Source organism: Notamacropus eugenii, chromosome 1 (genome assembly GCF_028372415.1).
Source record: "Notamacropus eugenii isolate mMacEug1 chromosome 1, mMacEug1.pri_v2, whole genome shotgun sequence".
NCBI lineage: Eukaryota > Metazoa > Chordata > Mammalia > Diprotodontia > Macropodidae > Notamacropus > Notamacropus eugenii.
The window spans coordinates 377,197,706-377,222,546 of NC_092872.1; the positions used below are offsets into that span (position 1 = coordinate 377,197,706).

The 24,841-nt window shown below is 42.0% G+C and overlaps 1 protein-coding gene and 1 long non-coding RNA gene across 5 annotated transcripts in view; both read left to right on the forward strand.

Annotated features, from left to right (window-relative positions):
• The first annotated feature begins 1,468 nt into the window (after positions 1-1,468).
• The window catches only part of PPARGC1B (PPARG coactivator 1 beta), a 164,129-nt gene continuing 140,756 nt past the window's right edge, over positions 1,469-24,841 (forward strand). For all 4 annotated transcript variants that reach the window (XR_011971940.1, XR_011971941.1, XM_072630687.1 and 1 more), the window contains exon 1: positions 1,469-1,608. Coding sequence is in view for 2 of the 4 variants with exons in the window: in XM_072630687.1 (XP_072486788.1) it covers positions 1,531-1,608 (78 nt within the window). In the remaining 2 variants the exon portion in view is untranslated. The remainder of the gene's footprint in view (positions 1,609-24,841) is intronic.
• LOC140518492 (uncharacterized) lies at positions 2,691-23,122 on the forward strand. The gene is made up of 2 exons (XR_011971942.1): positions 2,691-15,536; positions 15,970-23,122. It is a non-coding gene; the product is annotated as an uncharacterized lncRNA (long non-coding RNA).

Genomic DNA, 24,841 nt, shown 5'->3' on the forward strand with positions numbered 1-24,841 from the left:
AAACTGGCCTATTAGATGGCATTTTATCCCTCTTCTCCAGGTAATCTTTACCTCCCCTACTTAGAATGCTTTCCCTCCTCAGCTCTGCCTCTTGGAACCCCTAGTATCCTTTTAAGGCTCATAGGTCTTTCAAGACCTCAAGAGGTCTTTGCTGATTCCTCTAGTTCTGAGTATCCTCTGCCACCTCTAACCCTGGGAAAACACTTTCTATTTATACATTTATAAGCGTATTGATTGTGTATTCATTACACACAATTAATATATTAAATATGTTATATATGGCATCATTTACATGCAAGACATAGATGAATATTTACTTATCTGTGAATTCCATCTTCTTCTATGAACCTTTCCACAGTCTGTCTCCCATGCCTATGATGCTCTCTCCTTATGCCTCTTAGGACCTTGGCTCCCTACAAGCCTCACTTGATTCACTACCTTTTTTGACTCCTGCCTCTTCCCTTCCCTGCAGTTTAGTGATTTCCTCCTGCAAAAACAAACTTTATATTATACATGTTATGTCTCTTTATCAGAATATACCTTTCTTGAGGTTAGGGATTGCTTCATTTTTTTTTGTCTTTGCATTCCCAGGGCCTAGTTAATGCCTTGCATATAGTAGTGTTTAATAAATGCTTGTTGAAGTGAGTTTAATGTTTTCAATACCAGAACTAGAAGAGATTTTATATAGTGTCAAAGGAAGAGGCCTTAGTAACCTAGTTAAGTCTCATTTTGCAGAGGAGGAAAAATAGACTCAGATTCAGAAAAGGACTTGCCCAAAGTCACACAGTGATTTAGTGGCAGAACCGGGACTGGAATCCAGATCTTCTGAGTAGTCATTCATTGTTCATTCTACCACACCAAGCTGTGGGACCTGGAAGTCCGCACTGCCTTCCTAACTCCAGGTGGATGAAATATCCCTTCTCCTCTCAATTCCTACAGCACTTTTGTTTGTAAGTCTCCAAGGCTTATCACATATTGTAGTGATTCGTTTTTATCTTCTCTAACTAGACTAGGAGTTTTGAGGGGTGGGACTGGACTATTCATCCCTCTATCCCTCTCGGTGCCCAGCACAGCGCTAGGCACATAGGAGATGCAAATTAATGCACATCTGTGGAATGAATGAATGAAAGAAAAGATAATATTTCTCTTGGATCTCACCGTAGGCGGCTGCCTGGGAGACTGTCACCTAGAGCCCCGGGTAGCGGGGAACCTGACTGTATTGCTGGACAGGGAGAAGGGGGAGCCTGTCTCCTGCTCTGGAGGAGGAAGCTGCTAACCGATTGCAAGGGAGCTGTCAGGGCGGCGCGTGCTAGGAGCTAGGGGACCCCTGGGCCTGGAGCCCGTCCCCGACCCCCGGGCTCCGCCTCAGCAAGCCAAGCTGCCGCTGCCGCTGCTGCTGCAGCCCGCGGGGCCGGAGCTCCGCCCCCTCTGTCCCTCCCCGCCCCTCCCCTGTTTCCCCTCCCCGCCCCCGGCCGGCTTGCTCGGCGCCGACTCCCCCACGCTACCGCGGCTGGGGCTGCTTGCTGGAAGATGGCGGGGACAGACTGCGGCTCGCTGCTGGATGAAGAGCTCTCCTCCTTCTTCTTCAACTATCTCTCTGACAGTCAGGTAAGGCCGGGGGACCTCTGGGGGCGGGAGCCCCAGGGGCTGGGCGGCCGGCGCCGCAGCTCCCTGGGGCTGGGGAGGAAGGGAGGGAGAAAGGGAGGAGGGGGCGCTGTGTCTGCGGCAGTGCCTGAGAGCAGCCTGAGACACCGGCGCGCCGGCGTGCGCCCCGGGGAGAGCTGTCAACGGGGGCTGCGGAGGGCCCCCACCCCCAGGCGTCCCCATTCCCTCCCAGAGGAGAGTTCCAGGCCCCTGGAAAAAGGACTGGCGGAGGGAAGCGGGGAGGTCGCATCTGCTGCAGTCACTGCCAGAAAGCCGGGCGTCAGGAAGCTTGTGTACTGCGTTCCCTGGAACCCAGTGCCAGGGACCCGGAGTGGAAGGCGGGGAGGGCGGCGCGCCTTGCACCCCTTTGCAGTCCCAGAGTAGAGCTGTACGTCTGGGGAGGAGGCAGGGAGCGCGGAACCTCCTGGGGCGACCCTGGCAGGCAGCAAGCAAGCAGCCAGAGGACCACTTCCAGCTCCACTTTCACGCGCTTGACTGTCCCTTGCCCGGCTTTAGCAGAAGCCAGACCGGCTCTGAATTGGCAGCGCAGCCCTTAGATTACTAGGGGTGGGCGTTTCACCTGGCGGGCCCCCTCCTGCACCTTCTTGCAGCTCAGAGTTCCCTTAAAGTTACCAGCTCTCTGCTCCGGGCTTTGGCGCCCATTCCGCTCAGCTTTCTGCGGGACACGTGGGTGTGCGAATAAGGGAAGTCGCACAGCTCTGGGATTTCCTTTTAAACCCGTGTCCGGATCTGGCTGCGCTGGGCGCCTCACTAACCTATGGGGTTAGTGTGCCTGGCTTGGGAGACGCAGTGGACACGAGTGGTGGGGGGGAGGGGGCGCCGCGGCTCCTGCGGCGTGCGGCTCACGTGCTGCGTGACAGCCGGGGACCTGTCGCAGGGGGCAGCGTCCCCCAAAGTCTTGGGGTGAGCCTCCTAAAGGAGTTAGCTATTAAAAACGTGCCCGGATTTGCTGCAGCCCCCGCGTGACATGGAAGAAGGTGCCGGGAGCAGGGCATCCATCTGCAGCCTCTGAGTCCTCCTCACTCCCGCCCCCCCACCCCCCCGGCCTTTTTGCTATCCACCTCCTGCCCGGGCTGCCAAAGGGAAGTTTAGAGGTAGATTTAGGGAGCTTTTCCTCTGTAGCAGATGACAGGGATCTTTGATTGCGGATGCCATCGAATCTGGTCCAATTCTCTGGCTTTTAACTCCTTCGGTCGCAGCAGCCCATTTAGAACAGGCCTCCAGGGTTAAATAAGGCAGTTCTGCAGTGGTCTGTCAGTTGGATCTCCACTCCAGCGGCCTGCAGGGCGGATGGGCTGAGCCAGGCGACTCTCGCCTCCGCCGGTTTTAAGTCACTTCTCTCCCTGTGTAAAGTACGCTTTTGCATAACACTCTGAACTGGGTGGTGGAGAGGAGAGGAGGGGAAGGAAGGGGAAAGGTAAACTTTATTAGGAGCTGACAGTCTTTTGGGAGCTGTTCTTACGGGGCTGAAGTCCAGTGGGTGTGTGGAAAGGAAATATTGGAGAAACGCTGGCCAGACAGTTATATGTAATGTGATGTGTAAAGATTTTTTTAAAAAATAGATCCCTTAAGGCTTCCCTAAGTTACCAATTCTAGCCTTCCGGAATGTAACGGCTTTGCTGACAGCGTACTGCCGTGGGGCCTCTCCCCGAAATGCTACAGCATTTCACACCACAGTGGGGAGAAGAACCTTAGCATAGGAATAAGCTACTGCTGAAGTCACTGGAGTGTGGACTTCACAAAGGCTATAAATGGGGCCTTTGGGACTGCTGCAGAGCCGGGAGGGATGCTCTGCTTGGCCAGCTCGGATCAGCTCAGCTCGCTGGGCTCCGCAGTCCGCTCTGCGGGCTGTGGTTGGCCTGCATGCGCAGGCATTTCCTCTCCCTTCCGCACCCTCTTATCCTATAAGGGTTAATATTTGACACAAGGAGGTCCAGCGGCATGGGACTTGTGCTTTCGTTTGACAAACCGTGGTCCGTGGTGGTGCGTGTGTGTGCCTGGGTATGTGTGCAGGTGTATGACGCGCGCCTATGTGCTCGCCTGCCGGCCTGTCTGTGTATGTATGTCCCTGTGTGTGCGCGCGCTCGTGAGGGCTGCGCAGGCTGTGCAGGCTTCTGCTGTGTGCTACCTTTACCTCTGACGAAACTGCAGCGAAGGCTCGGGGCCGCCGCCGCCGCCGTCACATGCTTTGCTGTTGTAGCTGTAGCGTGGAGGCGGGTTCCAAGGACCGACCCGGACTACACTGTAAGAGATTACTGTGTCCCCTGACTCACTGGGGAGTCACGGAGCTTTCCATGAAGCATTATTAGCAGTTTCCCGACCCAGTTCGCCAATTGAGGAGTGAAAGTCAGGGCATTACATGTAGAAGCCGGAATAACAGAGCTTGTAAGGGGCCTTTAAATATCATATAATCCAACCTTCTGTTCCAGGGGAGGAAACTGCCTAGCGCAAGTGCACATAGTAGTCTCTTAAATGTTTGTGGAATTGATTTGATTTGAAAGGGGCAGTAATTTACACAATGTTACCAGGTGAGGTTAGTGGAAGAACTAGGATTGGCACAGGCTCTCCTCACTCTCCAGCCAGTGCCAAAACGGTGAGGGAGACAGAATTCATAGAAATCTCGAGGGGCTTTAGAGTTTTATTATTTACTTAGTTATTCCCTATCAGTTTTTCATTCTGCAAAAGATTCCTAGCCCTGGGGGGTAAAGTAAAACGTTAAAAAGTGATTATAAAGAATTAGTGAAAGTTAACCCGGGCTTTCATCTTTCTCACTCCATTTGAGTAAGATAGAACCACTTGGTAAGATGGAAGGTGTGTAGTGATCTCTACTGGTACAAATTGGGAAATTGTATCCTAAATATCACAGTCTTGATGTAAACAAAAAATGGTAGGTTCATAGACTGAGCTATGTTCTCAGAGACCTGAGACCTGAGAACACAGCATGCCAGAGACACAATGGACTTTAGAACTGAAAACATGGAGTTTACAGCTGGAAGGGACAGTAGAATGTAGAACGCAGAATGTCAAAGATGGAAAGGACTTTGAAACATAACATAGTGTGATTGTTGGAAGGAATTTAAAGTCACCATCTAGTCCAATCCCCTCATTTTATGAATGAGGAAACTGGAACCCAAAGAGATGAACTGTTTTACCCAATATTATCTAATGAATTGATGGCAGAGGAGGCACTTGTACTCAGATCTCCTGACTCCCAGGAGATTTTTTCTACTATATTTCATGCATTTTCTACTATATTTCATCTTTTGTTCAGTCTCTTGCTTCAAGCATGATCTACAGTTAAATTGATTCTTTTTTCCCCCTTTCTTACCATCCAGGATTTTCAGTGACAGAGACTCATGACTGACGATATTCCTTCTGTTTAAAAAAGGGTTTTCTGTTATTATAGGGTTTTAAGCAGTGATAAGGTCAGTGGTTGTATACACTATAGATAGTACTTCCTAACTGTCTCTGACAAAGGGAGAGAGAACTAGTTTTTCTTTCTCTCTCTCTCTCTCTCTCTCTCTCTCTCTCTCTCTCTCTCTCTCTCTCTCTCTCTCTCTCTCTCTCTCTCTCTGTCTCTCTCTGTCTCCCTCTCTCACTTTTACTTTCCCCAGAAGAGAAAAAGAGGAAGGATAATATTGCTATTGTTTGTAGATAAAAACAAGATCAAAGAGTCTTCTAACTGCAATTTCTTATGTTTAGTTAATCATCATCTTTAACTCATTATCACCAAGAACACTTGAATGGATGTCATTTATCAATTAATGAATGCCAAAAAAAAAAAAAAAGGAAAGAAAGAAATGACTTACCAAAGGTCTTAAGGAGAGTTAGTAGCTGAATCTGGACTGAAATCTAGGGCTTGTGACTCTGGGATTTGTTTCCTCATGTGAAACTATTCCTCAGACACAAGAGAGAGACATTATTTTGCAACTCAGAGCCCCATCTAAGTTTTCTCTCACTGGTCATTTCTCTTCATCTCCATCCCTTCCTTCCATCTCCCATCTGTCTGACTCACACCTTCCCTAGGGGATGTGGATGAGAAGGTAATTCAGTCTCTTGGTTTAAAAGGCTCTTCTTGTGGCTAAGTCTGGGTTACTGCAGGCTGCCTCTCTTGTTCAGGAGACTCCTAAGTGCTTCAGGGACTCAGGCTGAAGCAGATAGGCATTGAGCTGTCAAAGGTTTTTAAAATTTCCCTGGAAAGGGTTGCTATCTGTTGTGAATTCATCGTCTCTGAAAAAAATTTGAGCTTATTTTCATTTTCATAGACTTTCCCTTGCCCACCCTTTTCCCAAGCCTAACACTTTTTAAATTTAAAATCTTTTTGTCATAAGCTTAACATTCATTCATGAATATGAACATTTTGTTACACAAAGAGCAAAAAAAAGAGAATTCTCTCAATGAACTTATTAAGTAGAATTTGTTTTTTAAAGGTCATATTAGATAATTTAACATGAAGTTTGCAAATTTGTAAATGCCCAGCTGAAATCCCACCTCCCATTTGATTGCTCCAGTCTTATTCACTTGTGGTTGGTACCATAACAGTCTAGTACATGAAGGTAACATGAAAATAGTACTAGATTTGAAAACACTTAAATCAGTTTTGCTACCTTGATACTTGGGCAAGTTAGCTTCTATAGCCCTCAGTTTCTTCCTATGTAAACAATGGCTGTTAGGTGAGTGGGTCAATAGATGATCTAAGTTTTCTTTCAACTCTAAATCCTATGCACCTATATGCTCCTAGGTAATCTATTTCATTATTCACAGTAGGGAATCAATATTCACAGTAGGCACTCAATAAACTTTGGTGATTTGATTTATGTACTTGAAGCAGAGTTAGCTACCAGGTGATGAATGATTCAGCACTCTTTCTAGTTTACAGCCTATGATTTGAGAACTCAGGTAGGCCAGTAGTAACATGGCAGCCACTGGGCTTTAGTTTTCCTCCCTATAAAATGGGGGATGGGAACTGAACTTAGAAGGTCCTTTCTAGAACCCTGAGTCTTATGGATCAGTTCCAGTTCTCCAGGTCCATAACTAGATTTTCATGGAAAAAAATATTATTTAGCATTATCTTAGTTCTTTTCTCCCTCCTTGCCTTGTCAGTTCAATTTAACAATCACATATGTATTAGTGCCTACTCTAAGGTAAAGAACATTGTGCTAGGTGCTGGGATACAAAGAAAAACGAAAGTCTCTGCTCTTTAAGAACATATATTTGATGGGTGGGATGGGGAGATACAATATATACCCAAATAAATATGTAAAAGGTAATTTCAGGAGGGAACAAGCTCTCATAATGGGGGAGGTAGGAGGGGACCTAGTCAGAGGGGGCCTCATTTAAAAGCTGCCACCTGAGCTCTTCTTTTAAGACAATGAGAGATTCTTTGAGGTAGAGGTAGAGGTAGAGGTGGAGGAGTAAAACATTCCAGACATGGGATGAAATGTTGTGTATAGGAAACAGTTACCAGCCCAGTTTGACTGACTGAGCTTTAACAGAGACCCATTGAAGCTTCTTATGTATAGGGCTAGAAATGTAGTCCCAAAATATTAAGACTAGAAAGGGTCTCAAAAGCACAGAAGTCCTAACTTAGAGGATTTGGAGCCTAATGTCAGAGTGGGAAGGGAATTTAGAAAATGGAAAATAACATGCTAGGGCTAGAAAGGAATCTTGGAGATTATCTAGTTCCAACTCCTTACTTTACAGATAGAGAAGTTGAGGTCAGGAGAAGGGAAATGACTTTTTCAGGGTCATGTAGTTAGTAAGTAGCAGAGCTAGGTAGAACCGGAATGCAAGTCTCCTGATCCCCCTAGGTGGCTGCTTGTTCCACTGTCCCATCCTTCTACCTAGGGAATCAGCGTTTGAGTGTTCAGTTCCGTTTAGATCTATGTTCCATGGCAACCCAGCTATTGTGTTTATTTCTTGTGACTTCTTGGCAGAATACAATAATTTAGCACAGAGAGAGTGAGTGAGCTTTAGAAACACTACCCTGTGGAGATTGCCAGCAATCTGGTCCTGGAGCTGGCTCCCCAAGGTTGCTATGGCAAACAGCCCTGGCAACGTAAGGTGGCTCACCTCCCTGATTTCTGACTGCAGGTTGCTCACAAGGAATTATGGTATCTGACCCACTAGGGTAGCTTTGGCTTAGACTGAAACTGCTTACAGAGAAAAGGGCATATGATGAGAGAGATTTAGTTGGCCACTAACAGCAGCAGACTGTTCTTTGATCTTTCTTGGTCTAATTTCCTTCACTTGCATCATCATCTCCATCATCACTCCCTCCCCTCCACCAAATAGTTACTGAGCTTCTATTATGAAAGTGGGTACTATGTTAGGCACTGGGAGGGGAGTACTGGGGGAAGGAAGGGAATCCACAATGAGGTCTGAGAGCCTTCTCAGAAGAGGAAACAATGAATACCACAAAGGAGGTGAATAATACAAGATAGTTTAATGCTGTGGGCCAAGTGGAGAATACAGATTGGAAGTGCTAATAGGAAGGAGAGGTGGGCAGAGAGGCCACTAATGGGACTGGGAAATATTTGGTGTTGGAGGATATGAAGGGAGAGATTTAGATAGGCAGATAGGGATAGTATTCCAGGCTGAGGAAATGTTATAGGGCATGACCTTTGGAGAAAACTAGACCAGTTTGGTTTGAGATGTGAGTTGCATTGTGTAGGGGAATAGTGGGAGACAAGATTGGAGCCAGATTGTAGAAGATATAGACATAGATTACCTGGAAGAGGAAGTAAGAGTTTTTCCTTGTAGGAAATAGTGAACCATTAATGGTTTCAAGTAGGAGGAGAGAGGTGTGCATTAGGAAAGTGATTTTGGCAGCTTGGTTTAGAGAAGAGATGGAGAATGAGAGGGATCTTAGGTCATAGATTTAGATTTGGAAGGGACCTAAGAGACCATTGAGACCAACATTCTCATTTTACACATGAGAAAACTGACCCAGGGAGGTTAATCAAGTGCTTGCTCAGGGTCACCAAGTTAATATCTGAGGCAAGATTTGAACCCTGAATTGCTGAATCCAAGTTCAGCATTCTATCTTCATTTCTCAATGGGACATAATGCTCAGGACTTTTCTATCATGTTCTTCATCCTAGAAGATCACTTTAGTCCTGGAACTCATATTTTATCTGTATTCTCTGCCCTTGAAGCCCCCACATCTGATTGGAAGGTAGAGGACTCCTTTTAGAACCTCCATTTAAGGAGGGCACCCAGGCCGGCCATCTCTTCACTTTCTATTTGGCTCCTTGACTTCTGTCCATCATGGCCCTGCTTGGGGCATATCCTTCCCACCCTCCACCCCATTTCCTCCCTGGCCAATATAGGTGCTTAATAAATGTTTATTGACTGGTACAGTGGAATGAGTACTGAGGCTAGAGTCAGGACGATCAAAGTTCAAAACTGGATTTACTAGCTGTGTGTCCTTGGGCAAATTGCTTAACCTCAGTTTCCTCTACTATAAAGTGGGCATAATGGCAACCTATCTCACAGGGTTGTTGTGAGGATTAACTGAGATAATTCTTGTGACATGCTTAGCATAAAGCCTGGTATTTAGTAGGTATAATTATCTATGTGAATGCTAGCTATTGTTTGTTGTTGTTTTTTCTTCTTCTTCTTCTTCATCATCATTATCATCTTCATTGTCATCTAGTGAACCACCTTTACCCCATTAGGAGGCTGTTGGGGTAATGCATTGTAGAAGTAATGAGACCTGAACTAGAGTATCATTGGGGAATGGTGAATAGGTAAGGAATGTCTATGTTTTAAAGAATCTCTGGGGTTATTTGAGTGTGACCTGGTAAGAAGGGAGAGTTAAGAGTGATTCTGAAATATGAAGATTTAAGTGGATGCTTGTTTTATGGCTGTTGATATCAGTAGAAGAATCTAGAGAGAAAGTTGTTTTTGAGGAAATCCCAAGAAGATAGATTTGTTAGGGGAAAAGAAGGATATTTAGATTGGGAAAAGTTCCTTACCTGAGAACTCCTTTGCTTCTGCAGTTTTAATCCCTTTCCACAATTTATATCCCTGGAAACATTCTCTTAGAAAACACTTTTCTTTCTTCAATCCTGTCTCTCCCTTTTCCTTTTGAACTCTTCCTTCAGGCTCTTGTGCCATCCTAAGAGCATTCTTTTTTTTTAAAACAGTATTTTATTTTTTTTTAATTACATGCAAAGATAAATTTTAACATTCATTTGGAAATTTTTCATTCCAAATTTTCTCCCTTCCTTACCCATTTCTTCCCTTCCCAAGATGGTAAGCAATTTGATATAAGTATAAATGTGTAATCATATAAAACATATTTCTGTGTTAGTCATGTTGTGAAAGAAGAAATAGGCAAAAAAACCCCATAAAAAAATAAAATGAAAATTGCCTTCAAACTCCATTCAGATTCTACTGGTTCTTTCTCTGGATGTGAATAGCAATTTTCTTCACAAGACCTTTGGAATTGTCTCAGATTGTTGTGTTGCTGGGGATTAGTTGATCATTGTACAATGTTGCTGTTACTGTGTACAATGTTATTCTGGTTCTGCTCACTTCACTTTGTATCAGTTCATGTAAGTTCAGATTTTTCTGAAATCTGCCTGCTTGTCATTGCTTATAACACAGTAGTATTCCATTACATTCATGTATCACAATTTGTTCAGTCATTCCACAATTGATGGACATCCCCTCCATTTCTAATTCTTTGCCACCATGAAGACAGCTGCTATAAATATTTTTTGTACAAGTAGGTCCTTGTCCTTTTTTTTTTTTTTTAATCTCTTTGGGAAACAGACCTAGTAGTGATATTGCTTGATCAAAGAATATGCACAGTTTGATTACTCTTTGGACATAGTTCCAAATTGATTCTTTCTACCAAACCCATCCTCTCTTTCTAAATTTCAAACTATAGTTAGGAAAAAAAAAACCCAGCTCCTGGAGGTCAAAAGACATTTGGGGTTAAACTTTCTTCTCTGCCCTCATCTTCTCTTGCCCCTTTCCTGCACCTGTGGTGTGTTACCTCCCCTTTTAGATTGTAGTTCCTTGAGGGCAGGGACTTTCTTTATAGTAATTGTATTTATTGCGTAAGTCAGTACTAACACAGGGCCTGTTTATTGGATTGGATTCTCTACTGGTGAGCTGTATCCTTAAGTCAGGAATCTTGGGGCTCTAGAATGCAGGTGTGTTTGTGGCTCTTCTACCAATTTTTCTGCCCCATGCCAGCCTCTGATTTAGAGGAGGTTTACTCCCAGGAAAATGTTGTTCCTCTGGGCCTGCAGAACCATTGCTGAATGACAAAAGAGGGAGGGCAGACTAGACACTTAGGGAGAGGCCAGGTAGGCAGGTGCTTGGGGGCACAACACACAAGAAGGTGCATTGAAGGAAGCTTTCAAATACTGCACTTGACTAGATTTGTGTGCTCCTTGCCTGAATGCACCTTTCACCAAAGTAGATTATAACTCATCCACACCTCTTCTTCTTGAGTAATTCTTGTTCACAAGTTTCCATAAACCCTCCTTAGAGGATCTTCTCATTGACCTAGAGACTGTCCTCTACTTCTTTTCATCAGGCAATCAGTAAATAAGCATTTCTTAAGTGGCCACTATGTGCCTAAGTGCTGAGATGAAAATAAAACCAGTTTATATTCTAATAGTTATGTCAGTCAACTAGCATTTATTAGGCACCTACTATATTTATTAGGCTCTTTGCTGTGTTATGTGATTTAATACTTCCAGTATTCTGCCAACTCTGAAGCTTAAGCCATTGCACAAAGACCAAACATTATAAGCTCTAGCAGCTGGGAAAAAAATTCCAACTGTTTAATTCATGTCTATAGATGATCTTTAGGCAACTAGAACTGCTTGAACTTGAACTCAGAAGACCTGAGTTCAAATAATGCCTGAGACTTTTACTACCTGTGTGACCCTAGGCAAATCATTTTATCCTGTTTGCCTCAGTTTCCTTATCTGTAAAATGAGCTGGAAAAGGAAAAGGCAAACCATTCCTGTATCTTTATCAAGAAAACACCAAATGGGGTCACAAAAGGTTAGACACAACTGAAATGACCAAATAACAAATAGATTATTTTTACTTTTCTCTGCTCACACAGACATCATCCCTAACTTCAGACCCTCATCACTTCTTGCTGGGACTATTGTAATAACTTGAACTCCAATCCATTCTCTACTCAGCTGCCAGGTGTAGTTCTGACCTTGTCACCTCCCTCCCTCCACCAGCCAATTGACCTCCTATGACTCCCTATTATCTCCAGGTCAAATATAAAATCCTTTATTTGGTCTTTCGAAGCTCTTCTTAACTTGCCCCCTTCCTACCTTGCAAATCTTGCTCTTGACTCCCTTTAAAGCATTCTATGATCCAGCTACCCTACCCTATTTGGTGTTCCTTGAAGGTAACATTGCATCCTTGTTTCCTTCCTTCAAACTTGCTGTTCTCCATATTTGGAATATTCTACATGCTTATCCCTCCTTAGTTTTCCTAGATTCCTTCAAGACTGAGCTAGATACCCATCTTGTACAGGAAATCTTTCACAGACCCCCCCCTCCAAGCTGCTAATGATGTACACCTAGTCCGTAAATGTCTACCAAATACTTCCTACTTTGCATGTAAGCTTCTTGAGGGCAGGAGCTATTTTTGCTTTTCTTTCTATTCCCAGCACTCCACAAAATGTCTACTTGGCACAAAATAGGCACTTTATAAATGCTTATTGACTGACTGTTTTTTGGGGTTTTTTTTGAGATGGTCCAGGTTAAGTCACTTGCCCAGGGTCATACAGCTACTAAGTGTCTGAGACTGGATTTGAACTCACATCCTCCTGACTTCAGAGCTGGCACTTTAGCCACCTAGTTGCCCTGACTCAGTAATTCTTAGTATCCTCTGCCTGCTTTTCAGCTGCCTTCACTGGAAAAAGAGGAGACAGCAAGACTGAGGTTCTTTTTCTACAGTTTTATCTTTTGTGGAGTACCAGTTCCCAAGAATTAATCCTCCAGTTGCCCCTTTTCTAGTCCTGAGCATTTTAGTACATTGTAAGGTGCTACATTTAGCAAACTGGTTTTTGGACCTGTAACTAGGACTAAAGTCCATGGGCGTGGCCTTGGAAAAACCTGGATGGATGGAGCCTTCATAATTTTTGTAAATGTGAATATTTTTAGTGCCAAAAATCATCTTTTCTCTGGCATGTAGGAATTTATATTGTGATAAACAGTGCAAGTGGAAACTGGTGGTGGTGGTAGTGGTGGGGAGATTTTTCTCTTAAATTTTGCTTAGGCATCTACTCTTGGATCAATGGAAGGCCAGATATACATTTGAAGAGGCTGGAAAGTAATTCATTTGGCTGGTAGGCATAGTCCCAGGAATTATGCATTTAAAAAAATGATTGGAATGCAAAGTAAAAAAAAGCAGGACCTGAGGAATGGAGTAGATATTAATTCACTTGAGAGGAAGAGGAATGAGAGTGAATGGACAAATAAATAATCAAAAGTTAATTTGCTTTAGATCTGGAAGACACTTTACAAGACTGTGAAGGCTGACCTCCACATTTTACAGATAAGGAAACTGAGGCTTTAGAGTGGTTAAGAGCTTGACCAGGGTCATACAGCAGGTGTCTCAGGTAGAATTTTAGCTCATATCTGTCTTCCTGACTACAAGCTTAGTGCTCGATCTACTATGTTGTTTAGGAAGTTGCTAAAAATTGTTATAATAAAGTATTATTAATACTTTTTATATATTATATGTACATATTATATATATGATAAATTATTGCTTAATTTAAATGTAGTTACCAAGCAAATTTAGTTGGCTATATTGATGTTCAATTTTAATCTTTTTATTAAAAACATTACATTATTAGGCTAAATACATGGGACAGATAGCCTTATTTTGCCATTGTTTTGTTCTACGTGTGTGCCTTTGGATGGCAGTGAAGCTGGTGTAGTGGATGGAATATCAGTACTGGGTCTCTCCCTTGGACTTTCACTGGACATTTGTGTTAGGAGGCATGTTACTGAAAGGGGACAGTCTTTCCTACAGCAGATTCCTTTGTATGAATACAGTCTAGTTTCTTTAGGGTATTACTTCTACTGTCCTTCAAACCTGCATTTGTCACCTTTGCCAAGGGCCCTCATGTGGCCCAAGGAGATAGGGGAATCACTGTTAGAACATTGCCCCACAGCATATGTACTTTGGCTAGATAACCTGTTATTGGGGATATTCTAGAGGAGACTGGTGCATCAGATATGGGATAAACCCACTCAGGCCACTTATTAGCTGTGTGACTCTAGACTTAACCTTTCTTAACCTTTCTCTGCCTCAGTTTCCTCATCTGTAAAATGGTCATAATAATAGCACTTAACTCAGAAGATTGTTAGAAGGGTCAAATGAAATGACATTGTCTAAACACCTGTATAAATACTAGCTATTACTATTATTGTTATAGTAATAATAGTATTATTATAGCCACAGGATTCTATGACTTGGCCATGGTCACATAGCTTATGTGTAATATGAGTAGTATGGGTAGAACCCATGCTTGAAATCAGCTCTTCTGACTCTCTTTTCTTTTTAGGCGGCCAAGTCTAGGTAGAGTCTGGGACTGAGCTTCAGGGAAGACCCAGGTTTCACTCTTGCCTCTGATACTTAGTAGCTGAGAGACTGTGAGAAAATTACTGAAAGTCTGACTCTGAGGTTTTCATCTCTTAAACAGGGATACCAGTACTCCCACTACCTGCTTCTCAGGGTTTCTTGGTTTCAGTGAGTTAATGGATGCAGAAAACTTTTGCAAACCTTACAACACTACAGAAAGGTCAGCTAGTCTATGAAATAATAATTCTACAAAATGATATATAATTAATGAAATAATAATGGCTGACATTTCTATCGTATTCCAAGGTTTACAAAGTACTTTGTATCCATTATCTCATTTTACTTCCCTGTCTCACAATGCTCCATTGAAGCAGATAAGGGAGTGCATTATCCACATTTTGGTAGTTGAGGCAAGTGAGAAGTCAAGTGACAAACTGAAGGTCATTTGTTGTTGTTCTGTTGTGTCCAACTCTTTTTTCTTGGTAAAGAGACTGGAGTGATTTGCCGTTTCCTTCTCCAGCTCATTTTATAGATACCTTAAACTGGGTTAAGTGACTTACATTAGCAAGTGTCTGAGGCTGAATTTAAACTCAGGTCTTCCTGATTCCAGGCCCTGTGCTCTATGCACAACACCACCTAGCTACCCATCTAAGGTCTTACTAGTGAGTAAATGACTGAGCTAGGCTTTGAATCCAAGTGTTTTTGAGCCCAAGTTTGATGATTTTTCTGCACTACTGGACTGCCCTATTCAGAAAAATTTAGGAAACTAAGCCCCAATTTGGACATTTCTTCCATCTCCTTTTGGCATATTGAAGAATGATGAAAGCTCACATTTATATATTAATGTTTAAAACATGGCTTACTCATGTATATTAGTGAGTATTATCCTTATTTTTTGGATAAGGAAGTTGAGGTTCTTCAGAGTGGTCAAGTGATTTGCCATGCTAATAAGTGTCCAAGTGGTTTGCCAGTAACTTGGAGACAATATAGTATAAAGACCAGAGCCCTGGACTTGGTAGTCAGGAGACTTGGGTTCAGATTTCTGCTACAGACTGAGTAGGTGCTGTTAGACAGGTAATTTGTCTTCTCTTGGCCTCTGTCTCTTCTTCAAAGTGATGGGATTGGATACTTTCAGAGGCCCATTTTCCAGCTCTGACATTTTATGTTCTGTGGTTCCCCACTTCCTAGTGGCTGAGACCTGAGACTCCAGGGGATGGCAGCAGGGAGAGCATACCATCCCTGGGCGCAGGGAGGATCCCAGGAAGAAAGGGAAGAGAAGCTGTTTGGTGAGTGGTGGTTATGAAAATAAAAAAAGAAAGAAACAAGCTACTCTAGAGTACATTTTGAAGCTATGCCCCCCAACTCGGCCTCTTTCTTAGAGCCTGGGACCTGTGGCTCCCTCAGAACATCTGGCTCTGTGCTAATATTCCCAACTCTATATGGTCTGTTGATTGGTAATCTTGGTAATGCATGGTTCTCAGGATGCCTGGTACAGCTCATTATGGAATCCAGAGCCCATTGAGCTGTTCTTAGGATCATGTAGACGTATTGGGGAATAAGAAATTGATCAATCAATACAGAAAGCCTCTCCATCTCCTAAGATACCAACTGGCTTTGCTCAGGAAGAACACTGGATGAGGAATCTAGTGTGATCTGGGTTCTAGACGTAGCTTTGCCATTATTGGCTATGTGACCTTGAGTTTTACTTCCCCTTTCCAGGTCTCATTTTCCTCATCTGGAAAATTATGGGGGTTGGACTCCAGGATCTCTATGGGCCCTTCCATCTCTTGAATTCTGAGGCTACTTTAGTGTTTCCATTTATTGAGTACTTCCTATGTTTCAAATTCTTATGCCAAATGCTGTGGAAAATGGAACTGAGTGGAATCCATGGACTTTTCCTTTGTGAATTTGTGGTTATGACTCTAACTCAGAATATATTGTGAGCAGTTACTTTTGAAAGCAGTCCCATGTGTAATTTCTCAAAATAGTAATATTAATTAATAATTAATATTTCACTTTGTCAGTAGAAATGGAAAATACTTCTTTCTGGAAGAGATGTTTAAGGAAGCATTTTGCTCTACTAGATCATATGATTTTTCAAAAACAGTGATTAATGAGAACAATGGGCTCTGATATTCTCTACATCTTTCAACCAGTTGTATGAGAGTAAAGATGTGGTCCATTGTTGCATATTGCTTGCAAAAGCCTGCCTATTCCCTATGAATAGCCTCATGAAGGATGCCCTCCATGTATGTATAGATGAATCTTAGTAAGAGCTTTCATACATGGGAAAGTGAACATGTAGTTTGGGAGTTGTTGGATGTTTTTTTGATTGCTTTCCCCCCTATGTTAATAAGGACCTTTTCCTTATTGTTGGTATTTTCTTTTCCTTCACACACACTTTGATATCTCAGCGCCTTCACAATTGTGTTGCTTCCAGCATGTATCTCCTGTATGTACAATTAGTCCTATCCAGCTGCTTTACTCTTTGTTCTTTTTAGTGCCATTTCTACCTCCTCTATCAACACATCTGGGACTATAATGTTAGAATCCAAGTGTTTGGACTCTACTATTCTTAGTGGTGATAAGTTTGTTGTAGAAGTCTTTGCTTATTATCATCATTTTCTTCTGCTTGTGATCCTCTTTCCATTCTTAAATTGCTACAGAATAACTTTGCTTAATTTGTTTTCTTGCCAAGCTTTCTTTAAATTACTTTACCCTGCATTGTTTCTTTTTGTCTTATGAAGTGATACTGCTCATAATCATCTAGCATCCTTCTTTATAAAATTTTGCAAATGAATTTATATTTTAAACTAGTGTTGCCTTTGGCTGCTCTCTCTCTCGTGTCTTCTCTCTTTCCCTCTCTCCAACATCAAATATTACCTAAGATGCTTTTAAAATCTTGGTCACCTTCTTAAGTCTTTGATTGACAACAAGGTGGCATAGTGGGCATAGTGGACAGAATACTTGACCTGGAGTCAGGAAGAAATAAGTTCAATCTTGCTTCAACCATTTGCTAACTATATGACCCTCTAAAATGGACAAAACCATAGTGCCCACCTCACAGGGTTTTTGTGAGGAACATATGAAACAATGTATGTAAAGTGCTTTGTAAACCTTAAATGTAATACAAATATTACCTGTCATTATCAGTTAAAATTCTGAATAAAATTCTGATAATCAGTGTTGATGTCCTTTCTGTTGTCCATTACTCATTTTTCATTCTGAAATACTTGTTTAAATAGTTCAGTATTGAGTGATTTCAATTGTATGATATCTTACACTTCTGGCTTTGAACTAATTTTGGTCATTGAATGGACATTCATCCAGCTTGTCCATCAGCATGTACGTCTTGGACATCTAGTACAAGTGGACGTTGGTTTGGGCCCAGATTTAATAGGAGGAAGAAAGGGAGATTGACTTTAGGAAATTACAGAGATCCTTGGATGAAGTCAAGTTTCTTCTGGAAATGAGAATGATCTTTTTACTACAAATGCTTTTTTTTAACAATTTTATTGCATGGCTGGGAGATGGAGTACAACTTTCTCCAAAGAAGTGAAAATTAATAGCACATGAGGACAGTAGAGAGGTGCAAGCTGGGTGTGAACAGGCTCCAGCATATAACCAATAAAGATTTTGCTGGAGTAAAGGATAGAATCAAGGAAATGTATGCTAGCTAAAGAAGATGGACTGATCGTGTGGCAGCTATAAGGGGTGACAGGTAGATAGCCTAAGTGCTCCACTGGTATTTTTATTTTAGGAAAAAGTGAGAGAGGCTTTTAGCTTACGTGGTGACAGACTTTTAGAAGGAAATGGAGAGTCACAAAAGGTTAGGCAGGAGGCATGGTTAAGTAGCAATCTGAATCACTGGAGGGTATATCCAAATCAGTGAAATTACCCACAGATTCATTTAAGAATATCAGTGGAAAAGATGCTGGCTGAAAAAAAACTATTGCTTTCTCAGCTTATCTCCTATGGCCAAGATTGATCATGTGTCTACCAGAATCTCAATGAGACTGAAGGCAAGGACTGATGCATTCCTTAGTTCTGAGGATTTCAAATATAATTTTAACTATTTCATCAGTCACCCCCAAAACTTCTCCCTGTCATTAATTCATATTCATTAATGATATGCTTATGATAGTAGCTTTTCCTGTCTTGAAAGGAGTGGCCAATTTCACTATAAACACAAAAGGGACACCTTTTCCCCACATAGCTGTGGTTTTTGAATACATTATTAGTCATGGATGAAAATAACAATTATAATGGATAGAATTGTTAATTGTTAATTTTTGCCTCAGAGAGAAACAGTGCTGTGCAGTACAAAGAACATTAATCTTAGAGTCAAGAGACTTTAGAGGGTTTGAAATCTTATTTGTGTCACATTTTATCTATGAGTCTGTGGGCAAGTCACTTTTCCTCTGTATTTGGTATGGGTATAATAATTCTTACATTACTTACATCTCAGGTGCATTGTGAGGAAAACACTTTGACTCCCATTTTTAAAGCATCTTAAGACTTACATAGCCTTCCTTCCTGTGGAAAGGTGCTGAAATTTATTTGTCATTCTATTCTAACAAAATTTTACTATCAGGAGATTACTAGCAAGGCTCAAAGTGCATGAAGGCAACAAAACACCATTTTTTCATTATGATCCACAAGTATATGGAGCTGCTACTGTTTGCAGAGAATTGGGGATATGGGAAGTGTGTTAGGCATTAATCTTGGGCTAAAAGAGGTTAGAGGCAGCTAGGTGGCTCCATAGTGCACAGAGTGCTAGACTCATCTTCCTGAGTTCAAATCCAGCCTCAGATATTTACCAGCTGTGTGACCCTAGGCAAGTCACTTAACCTTATTTTCCTCAGTTTCCTTATCTGTAAATGAGTTGGTGAAGGAAATGGCACACTACTTTAGTATTCTTTGCCAAGAAAACCCCAAAAAGAGTCATGACTGAAATGACTCAATGACTCAACAACACTGGTAAGAACAGCAGCAAAAGTCATGGTCTGGACAGAACTACAAAGAAATAACCATTAATCAACAAGCATTTATTAAGTGCTTACTGTGTGCCAGGAATTGTGATAAGCTCTGGTGATTCAAAGACAAAAGTGAAATCATTCCTGCCTTCAAAGAGATTATCTTCTGAGGGAGACAGCATGCATATACTGCTAACATGTATACACCACAGGTATCTATGAGACATATATGAATCAGCTATGAGGGCAAAGATGGGAGATGGAATGTAGTTTATGAGGAACAGTGAGTAAGCTAGTATGGTTGGATGGTACAGAAAGGAGTAAAGTTTAAGAAGGTTGGCAGGGTCAAAAAGGACCAGGTTTTGAAGAGGTACATACAAATGCCATAGGCTTCCAGGAGAGGAAATATCACCAGGAGCTAGGACACAACTTAGTCAATATCTATAGATCATATGAAAAATAATGGGGGGTCTTAGTGGACTACTGGATCGATGGAAATCACCAGCATATTGTGACAGTCAAAAAAACCCTACTATGATCTCAGGCTGCATTTACAAAAGTAGAACATCCATAAAAAAGATTATGATAGCCCTCCTTTTCTCTTCTATGGTCAGACCATCTATAAGCACCATATTTTAGGGAGACTCTGAGAAGCTGAAGCATGTTTAGCGGAGGGTACCAGGATATTAGGGAGTCTAAAAATCCTGACCTGACAATTAGACCCATGGATAGGTGTTGATGAAGTCATTAAAAGAGGAGTGGGGCAGCTGGGTGGTGCAGTGGATAGAGCACCAGTGCAGGAGTCAGAGGACCTGAGTTCAAATCTCACCTCAGACACTTGACACTCACTAGCTGTGTGACCTTGGGCAAGTCACTTAACCCCAACTGCCTCATCCTGGGTCATCTCCAGTCATCCTGATGAATATCTGGTCGCTGGATTCAGATGGCTCTGGAGGAGAAGTGAGGCTGATGACCTGCACAGCCCTCCCTCACTCAAAACAAAGTCAAGTGCAAGTCATGTCATTATCCTCTGATGGCATGGTCTTCTTTGGTAATGAAGGATGAACATACACAAATGAGGGAGTATAGAGAGAGAAGAGAAGAAAGCCTGGGAATAGAACCTAGGGGAAAACCTATAGTTAGGGGGCCTGATGAGGATGATGAGCCAACAAAAGAGATAGAGAAAGAGTAGTCAGGTGGGAGAACTAAGAGAGAGTAATTGTAGTTCCCCAAAACACAGAGAAAAAAGAATCTGAGGAGAGGTTTATCAAGCATTAGACTCTTCAGAGAGATCAAGAAATATGCAGACTGAGAAAGAAAAAATAAAAAAAACATTAGGTTTGCCGATTATGAGATTTTGTTAGCATTAGAGAGAGCAGCAGCAGTTGAGTGAGTTAGGAAGCCAGATTGCATGGAATTAAGAAATAAACGAGGAGATTTGTTTACAGTCACACAGCTACTTATATGTCAGAGCAGATATTCATGCTCATATTTTCTTTGCCCCTATGTTTGACACCCTTTCTTTTTTATTGGACTTGTGCTTGTAATCCAGTTCAAGCTAACAAAGCATGGTAAGTGCTTATATGTGCTAGGCACTCATAGATTCATAGATGGAAGGGAAGAGACCTTAGACCATAGAGCCCAACTCTTTTATTTTGTAGTTGAGGAAACTGAGACCCAGTGATTTGTTCAAGAACACAAAGGAAGTATATGATAAAGGTAGGATTTGAACCCAAGCCATCTGATGCCTGGGTCAGTACTCTTTCCACCGTAATGTACTGTTACTGAGCTCAAAGAGCTCCATAACATATACAAAATAAAACTAGTACAGGACAGATTGAGAAGGAAGAGATCACTAACAATTCAGAGGATGGTGGAAGACCAGAGAAGACTTCCCAGAGGAAGTGGCACCTGAGCTGAGCTTTGAAGGAAGACAAGGATTCTGAGAGGCAGAGATGAACAGTGTGCATTTCAGGTATGAAGAAGAGTGCATAAAAATGCACAGAGGTGGGAGATAGACTGTTGAATTTGTTCATTTTCATTTTTTTTAAAGTTTAATATTTTATTTTTCTCCATTTACATGTAAAAACAATTTTAGCATTCTTTTTTTCAAATTTTGAGTTCCAAATTCTCCCTCTTCCCTCTCCTCCCCCCTCATTGAGAAGGTAAGCAATTTGATGTAGGTTATACAAGTGTTTAGACTGTTGAGTTTAGGGAATAACTAGTAGCAAAATTTGACAGGAATGCAGTGTTCTTGAAGAGGCATACTATGAAGTAAGGGAAAGATCAGTGGAGCCAAATTTTGAAGGTCATCATATACCAGTCTGAGGAATTTGTATTTTCTCCTAGAACAATGGGGAATTGCAGAGAAAGGATAGTGATGTGTGGTCAAACCACTCTCTTTGGAAGATCATTTTAGCAGTTGTACAGAGAGAAGAAAATAAAAATAAGAAGATCAATTAGGAAGTTATTATAGTAGTCCAGGTGGAGATGAGGCTCTGAACATTAGTTCATAGCAGCTGCTATGTGAGTGGAGGGAAGGATATGGTTGTAGGAGACGGGAGAATTGACAAGAGTAGGAAACTGATTGGACATGAGGGATGAGGAAGAGGGTGAGTCTAGGATGACTCAGCTTATGAACCTGGGTGACAGTGATTGTGATATTGTACCCAAATGAAATGGGGAAGTTTGGGGGGGGGGGGAAGTGTAGGAGTGTGTTTAAGGAGGAAGATCATTAGTTCCTTCCATCAACAAGTTTTTATTAAGTGACTTTAATGTACTAGGTATTGGACTTGTTGACTTTGAGTTACTTATAGACCACCCAGGAGAAATTATCCAGTTAACAATCAATGAGTGCCCTATAGCTCAGGAGAAAGATTAGGGATAGATAACACTTATACCTATCACCTAGACGAGGATTGGGGAACGTAATACCTCAAGGCCACATGTGGTCCTCTAGGTCCTCAAGTGTGACCCTTTGACAAAATCCAAACTTCACAGAACAAATCCCCTTAATAAAAGAATTTATTCTGTAAAACTTGTGCTTAGTCACAAGGTTGCACCCAAGGACCTAGAAGGCTGCATGTGGCCTTGAGACTGAAAATTTCCCATCCCTGACCTAAACAATTGCCATAGTCTTCCAATTGGTTTTCCTATATCCAACCTCTCTGCAATCCATCCTCCAAACAACTCTACAAATTTGAGATTCCTAGAGTATGACCATGTCATTTTTCCAATCAAGACATCTCAATGCCTTTCTATTCCTTCATGGATAAAATATAAATTACTTTGGTATTTAAAACCTTTCCCAGTCTGGCTTCTATCTATCTTCCTAAGCTAATTACATGCATTCTATGTTTTGCTGAACTTACCTCCTTGGCATTTCAACATAAACATGACATTCCATCTCTTGTCTCCATGTCCATGTTATAAACTGTTACACATGCCTAGAATTTTCTCCTTCCTCTCCTCTACTTACAACTCCAATCAAAACTCAAGCTCAGGTACCATCACCTTCCACAAGCCTTTCTTGATTCCCCCAGTAAATTGTTAGTTTCCTCCTCCAGATCATTTTTTATTGGGTTTGTATATATTGTACACTTTGCTGTGAATATGTTGCAGTCCCATCCCCCAGCCTCCAGTATCATGTATGCTCCTTGAGGGCTAGGAATGTTTTGTTTTTGTATATCTTATAGATCTTGCACATAGTAAGCAAATGCTTATGGATCAGTCTGAGCTACCATAAACACAATACTTTAATCCTTGGGAACAGATGAGATCGTGGAAAGAAGGAAAAAAGGACACAGGAAAGAGCCCTGGGAGGACCTCCATGCTAAGGGAGACTGGAGATGGGTGATGAAAGAAGCTGAATGGGACTAGTTAGACTGCAGGAGAAATAGGACGGAAGACAAGAAAGGTGAGAATGTCTAGGATAGTGCCAAGCAAAGGAAGGTCAAGGCTTGAGGCCTGAGAAAAGGCCATTGGATTTATTGGTTAACAGATCTCTAGTGCTCTTGGAAGGGACAGTTCCTGTCTGGTATCAGGCTTTAAAGCCAGATGGTAAAGAATTGCAAAGTGAATACATGGTAAGGAAGTTGAAGCAGAGAGTGGAGACATTTCTAAGTTTAGGCCTTAAAGGGAAAAGAGATGCAGCTTGAAAATTTGAGTGGGCAGCAGAGTCCAGTGATGATTCTTCTCAGGTTATGGGCGAACTTGGGCATGAATAGACAGTGAGAAAAGAACCAGTAGATGGGGATCCAGTATGAGCAAGAGGGGTAAATTCTGGTTGGAAACAATAGGGATTGGATCAAGGACATAGGTAGACAGACTTGGCTTCAATAGGGAGCTCCTCCTCAGAGATAAAAGTAAAGGGAAAGGATGGGTAAAGAGCTTTAAAAAAATAATTTCTTGGTAAGCAGTTGGAGGAAGAGTGAGGGGAGGGCAGTGGGATATTAGAAGACTCTGAATGTGACTCTCTGGATCAGCAAGGAGTTGCTTTGACCTTCATCTGGAAGTCATCATTGAGGAGCAAGAATATATTCATGCATATTTTATGCCAGGCTATGTTTAATGCTGAGTAAGCATTCTAGAATACAAATACAGGTTGAGAGACAGTCCCTACCCTCAAAGAGCTTATTTTTTTTTTTTAGTGTTTTATTTTTTCTAATCATATGTGAAAACAATTTTTAACAATTTTACAAAATTTTGAGTTCCTAATTTTTCTTCTTCCTCTCCCCTCTTCCTAAAAGGGCAGAGTGCTTATGTTTTAAGAGAGAATACAACATAAAAAGAAGTAAAAAAAAAGGGGTTGAGGAAGAAATAAAGGTATCCAGTTCAGGTTAGCCCTAATGAATGCTATTGTGAGAGATAGTCCCTTTGGAACAATTTCATTCACAGCTTAGAGATCCTATTCTCCTGGAATTTCCGCCATATATGGTTGGAAGTAGCATTAGAACTAAAGATAGCTTTAGTCTTAAGCCCAAGCCCATCCATCATATTTGCTCTTCATCCATTTCCCTGGAAGAAATGGTGTCAGAGACTTGTTGTTGTTCCCTTGTTAGGGGTAGTTTGACATTTAGATTGTGTACGAGTTAGAGGGACAATAGAACCATAGTCTAGAGAAGCTACGTTGCCACTTTGTCTAATTACTGGACTTTGTAATAAGTCACTCTTAGGAATGGAAAGATTAAACCAGTTACTTTAAAAGGAGTAAGTTCCTCAAAATCCCCTCCTTGATAGTTGTTAAGAGAGTTTCTTCCTCTTTCCACAGCACTATTTTTTCTGGGGTGAATCACAGTCTATCTGTCCTTGACTGAGAGAGGAAAGATGGCAATAGTTTCTGTTATTCCCCATTTTGGTGCTGACCTTGACAAGCCTTCTTGTCTAAGGCTCACTTTGGGGTCAAAGCCTGCAACAGCCTCTGGATTACTCAGCAAGGTGGGCACTTATAGTAAGCCCCTAACCCAGGGGAAAAGATCTGCCATATAGCTACACTGCAAGTTCCAGTCTCTCTGACTCTCTGAAAAGGTGTGCTTCCTTCTTGTCCCTAGGCCTAGGCAGGTGCAGTGGGATTAATTATCCAGATCAGAGAATTGTAGAATTATCAGATCATAGAA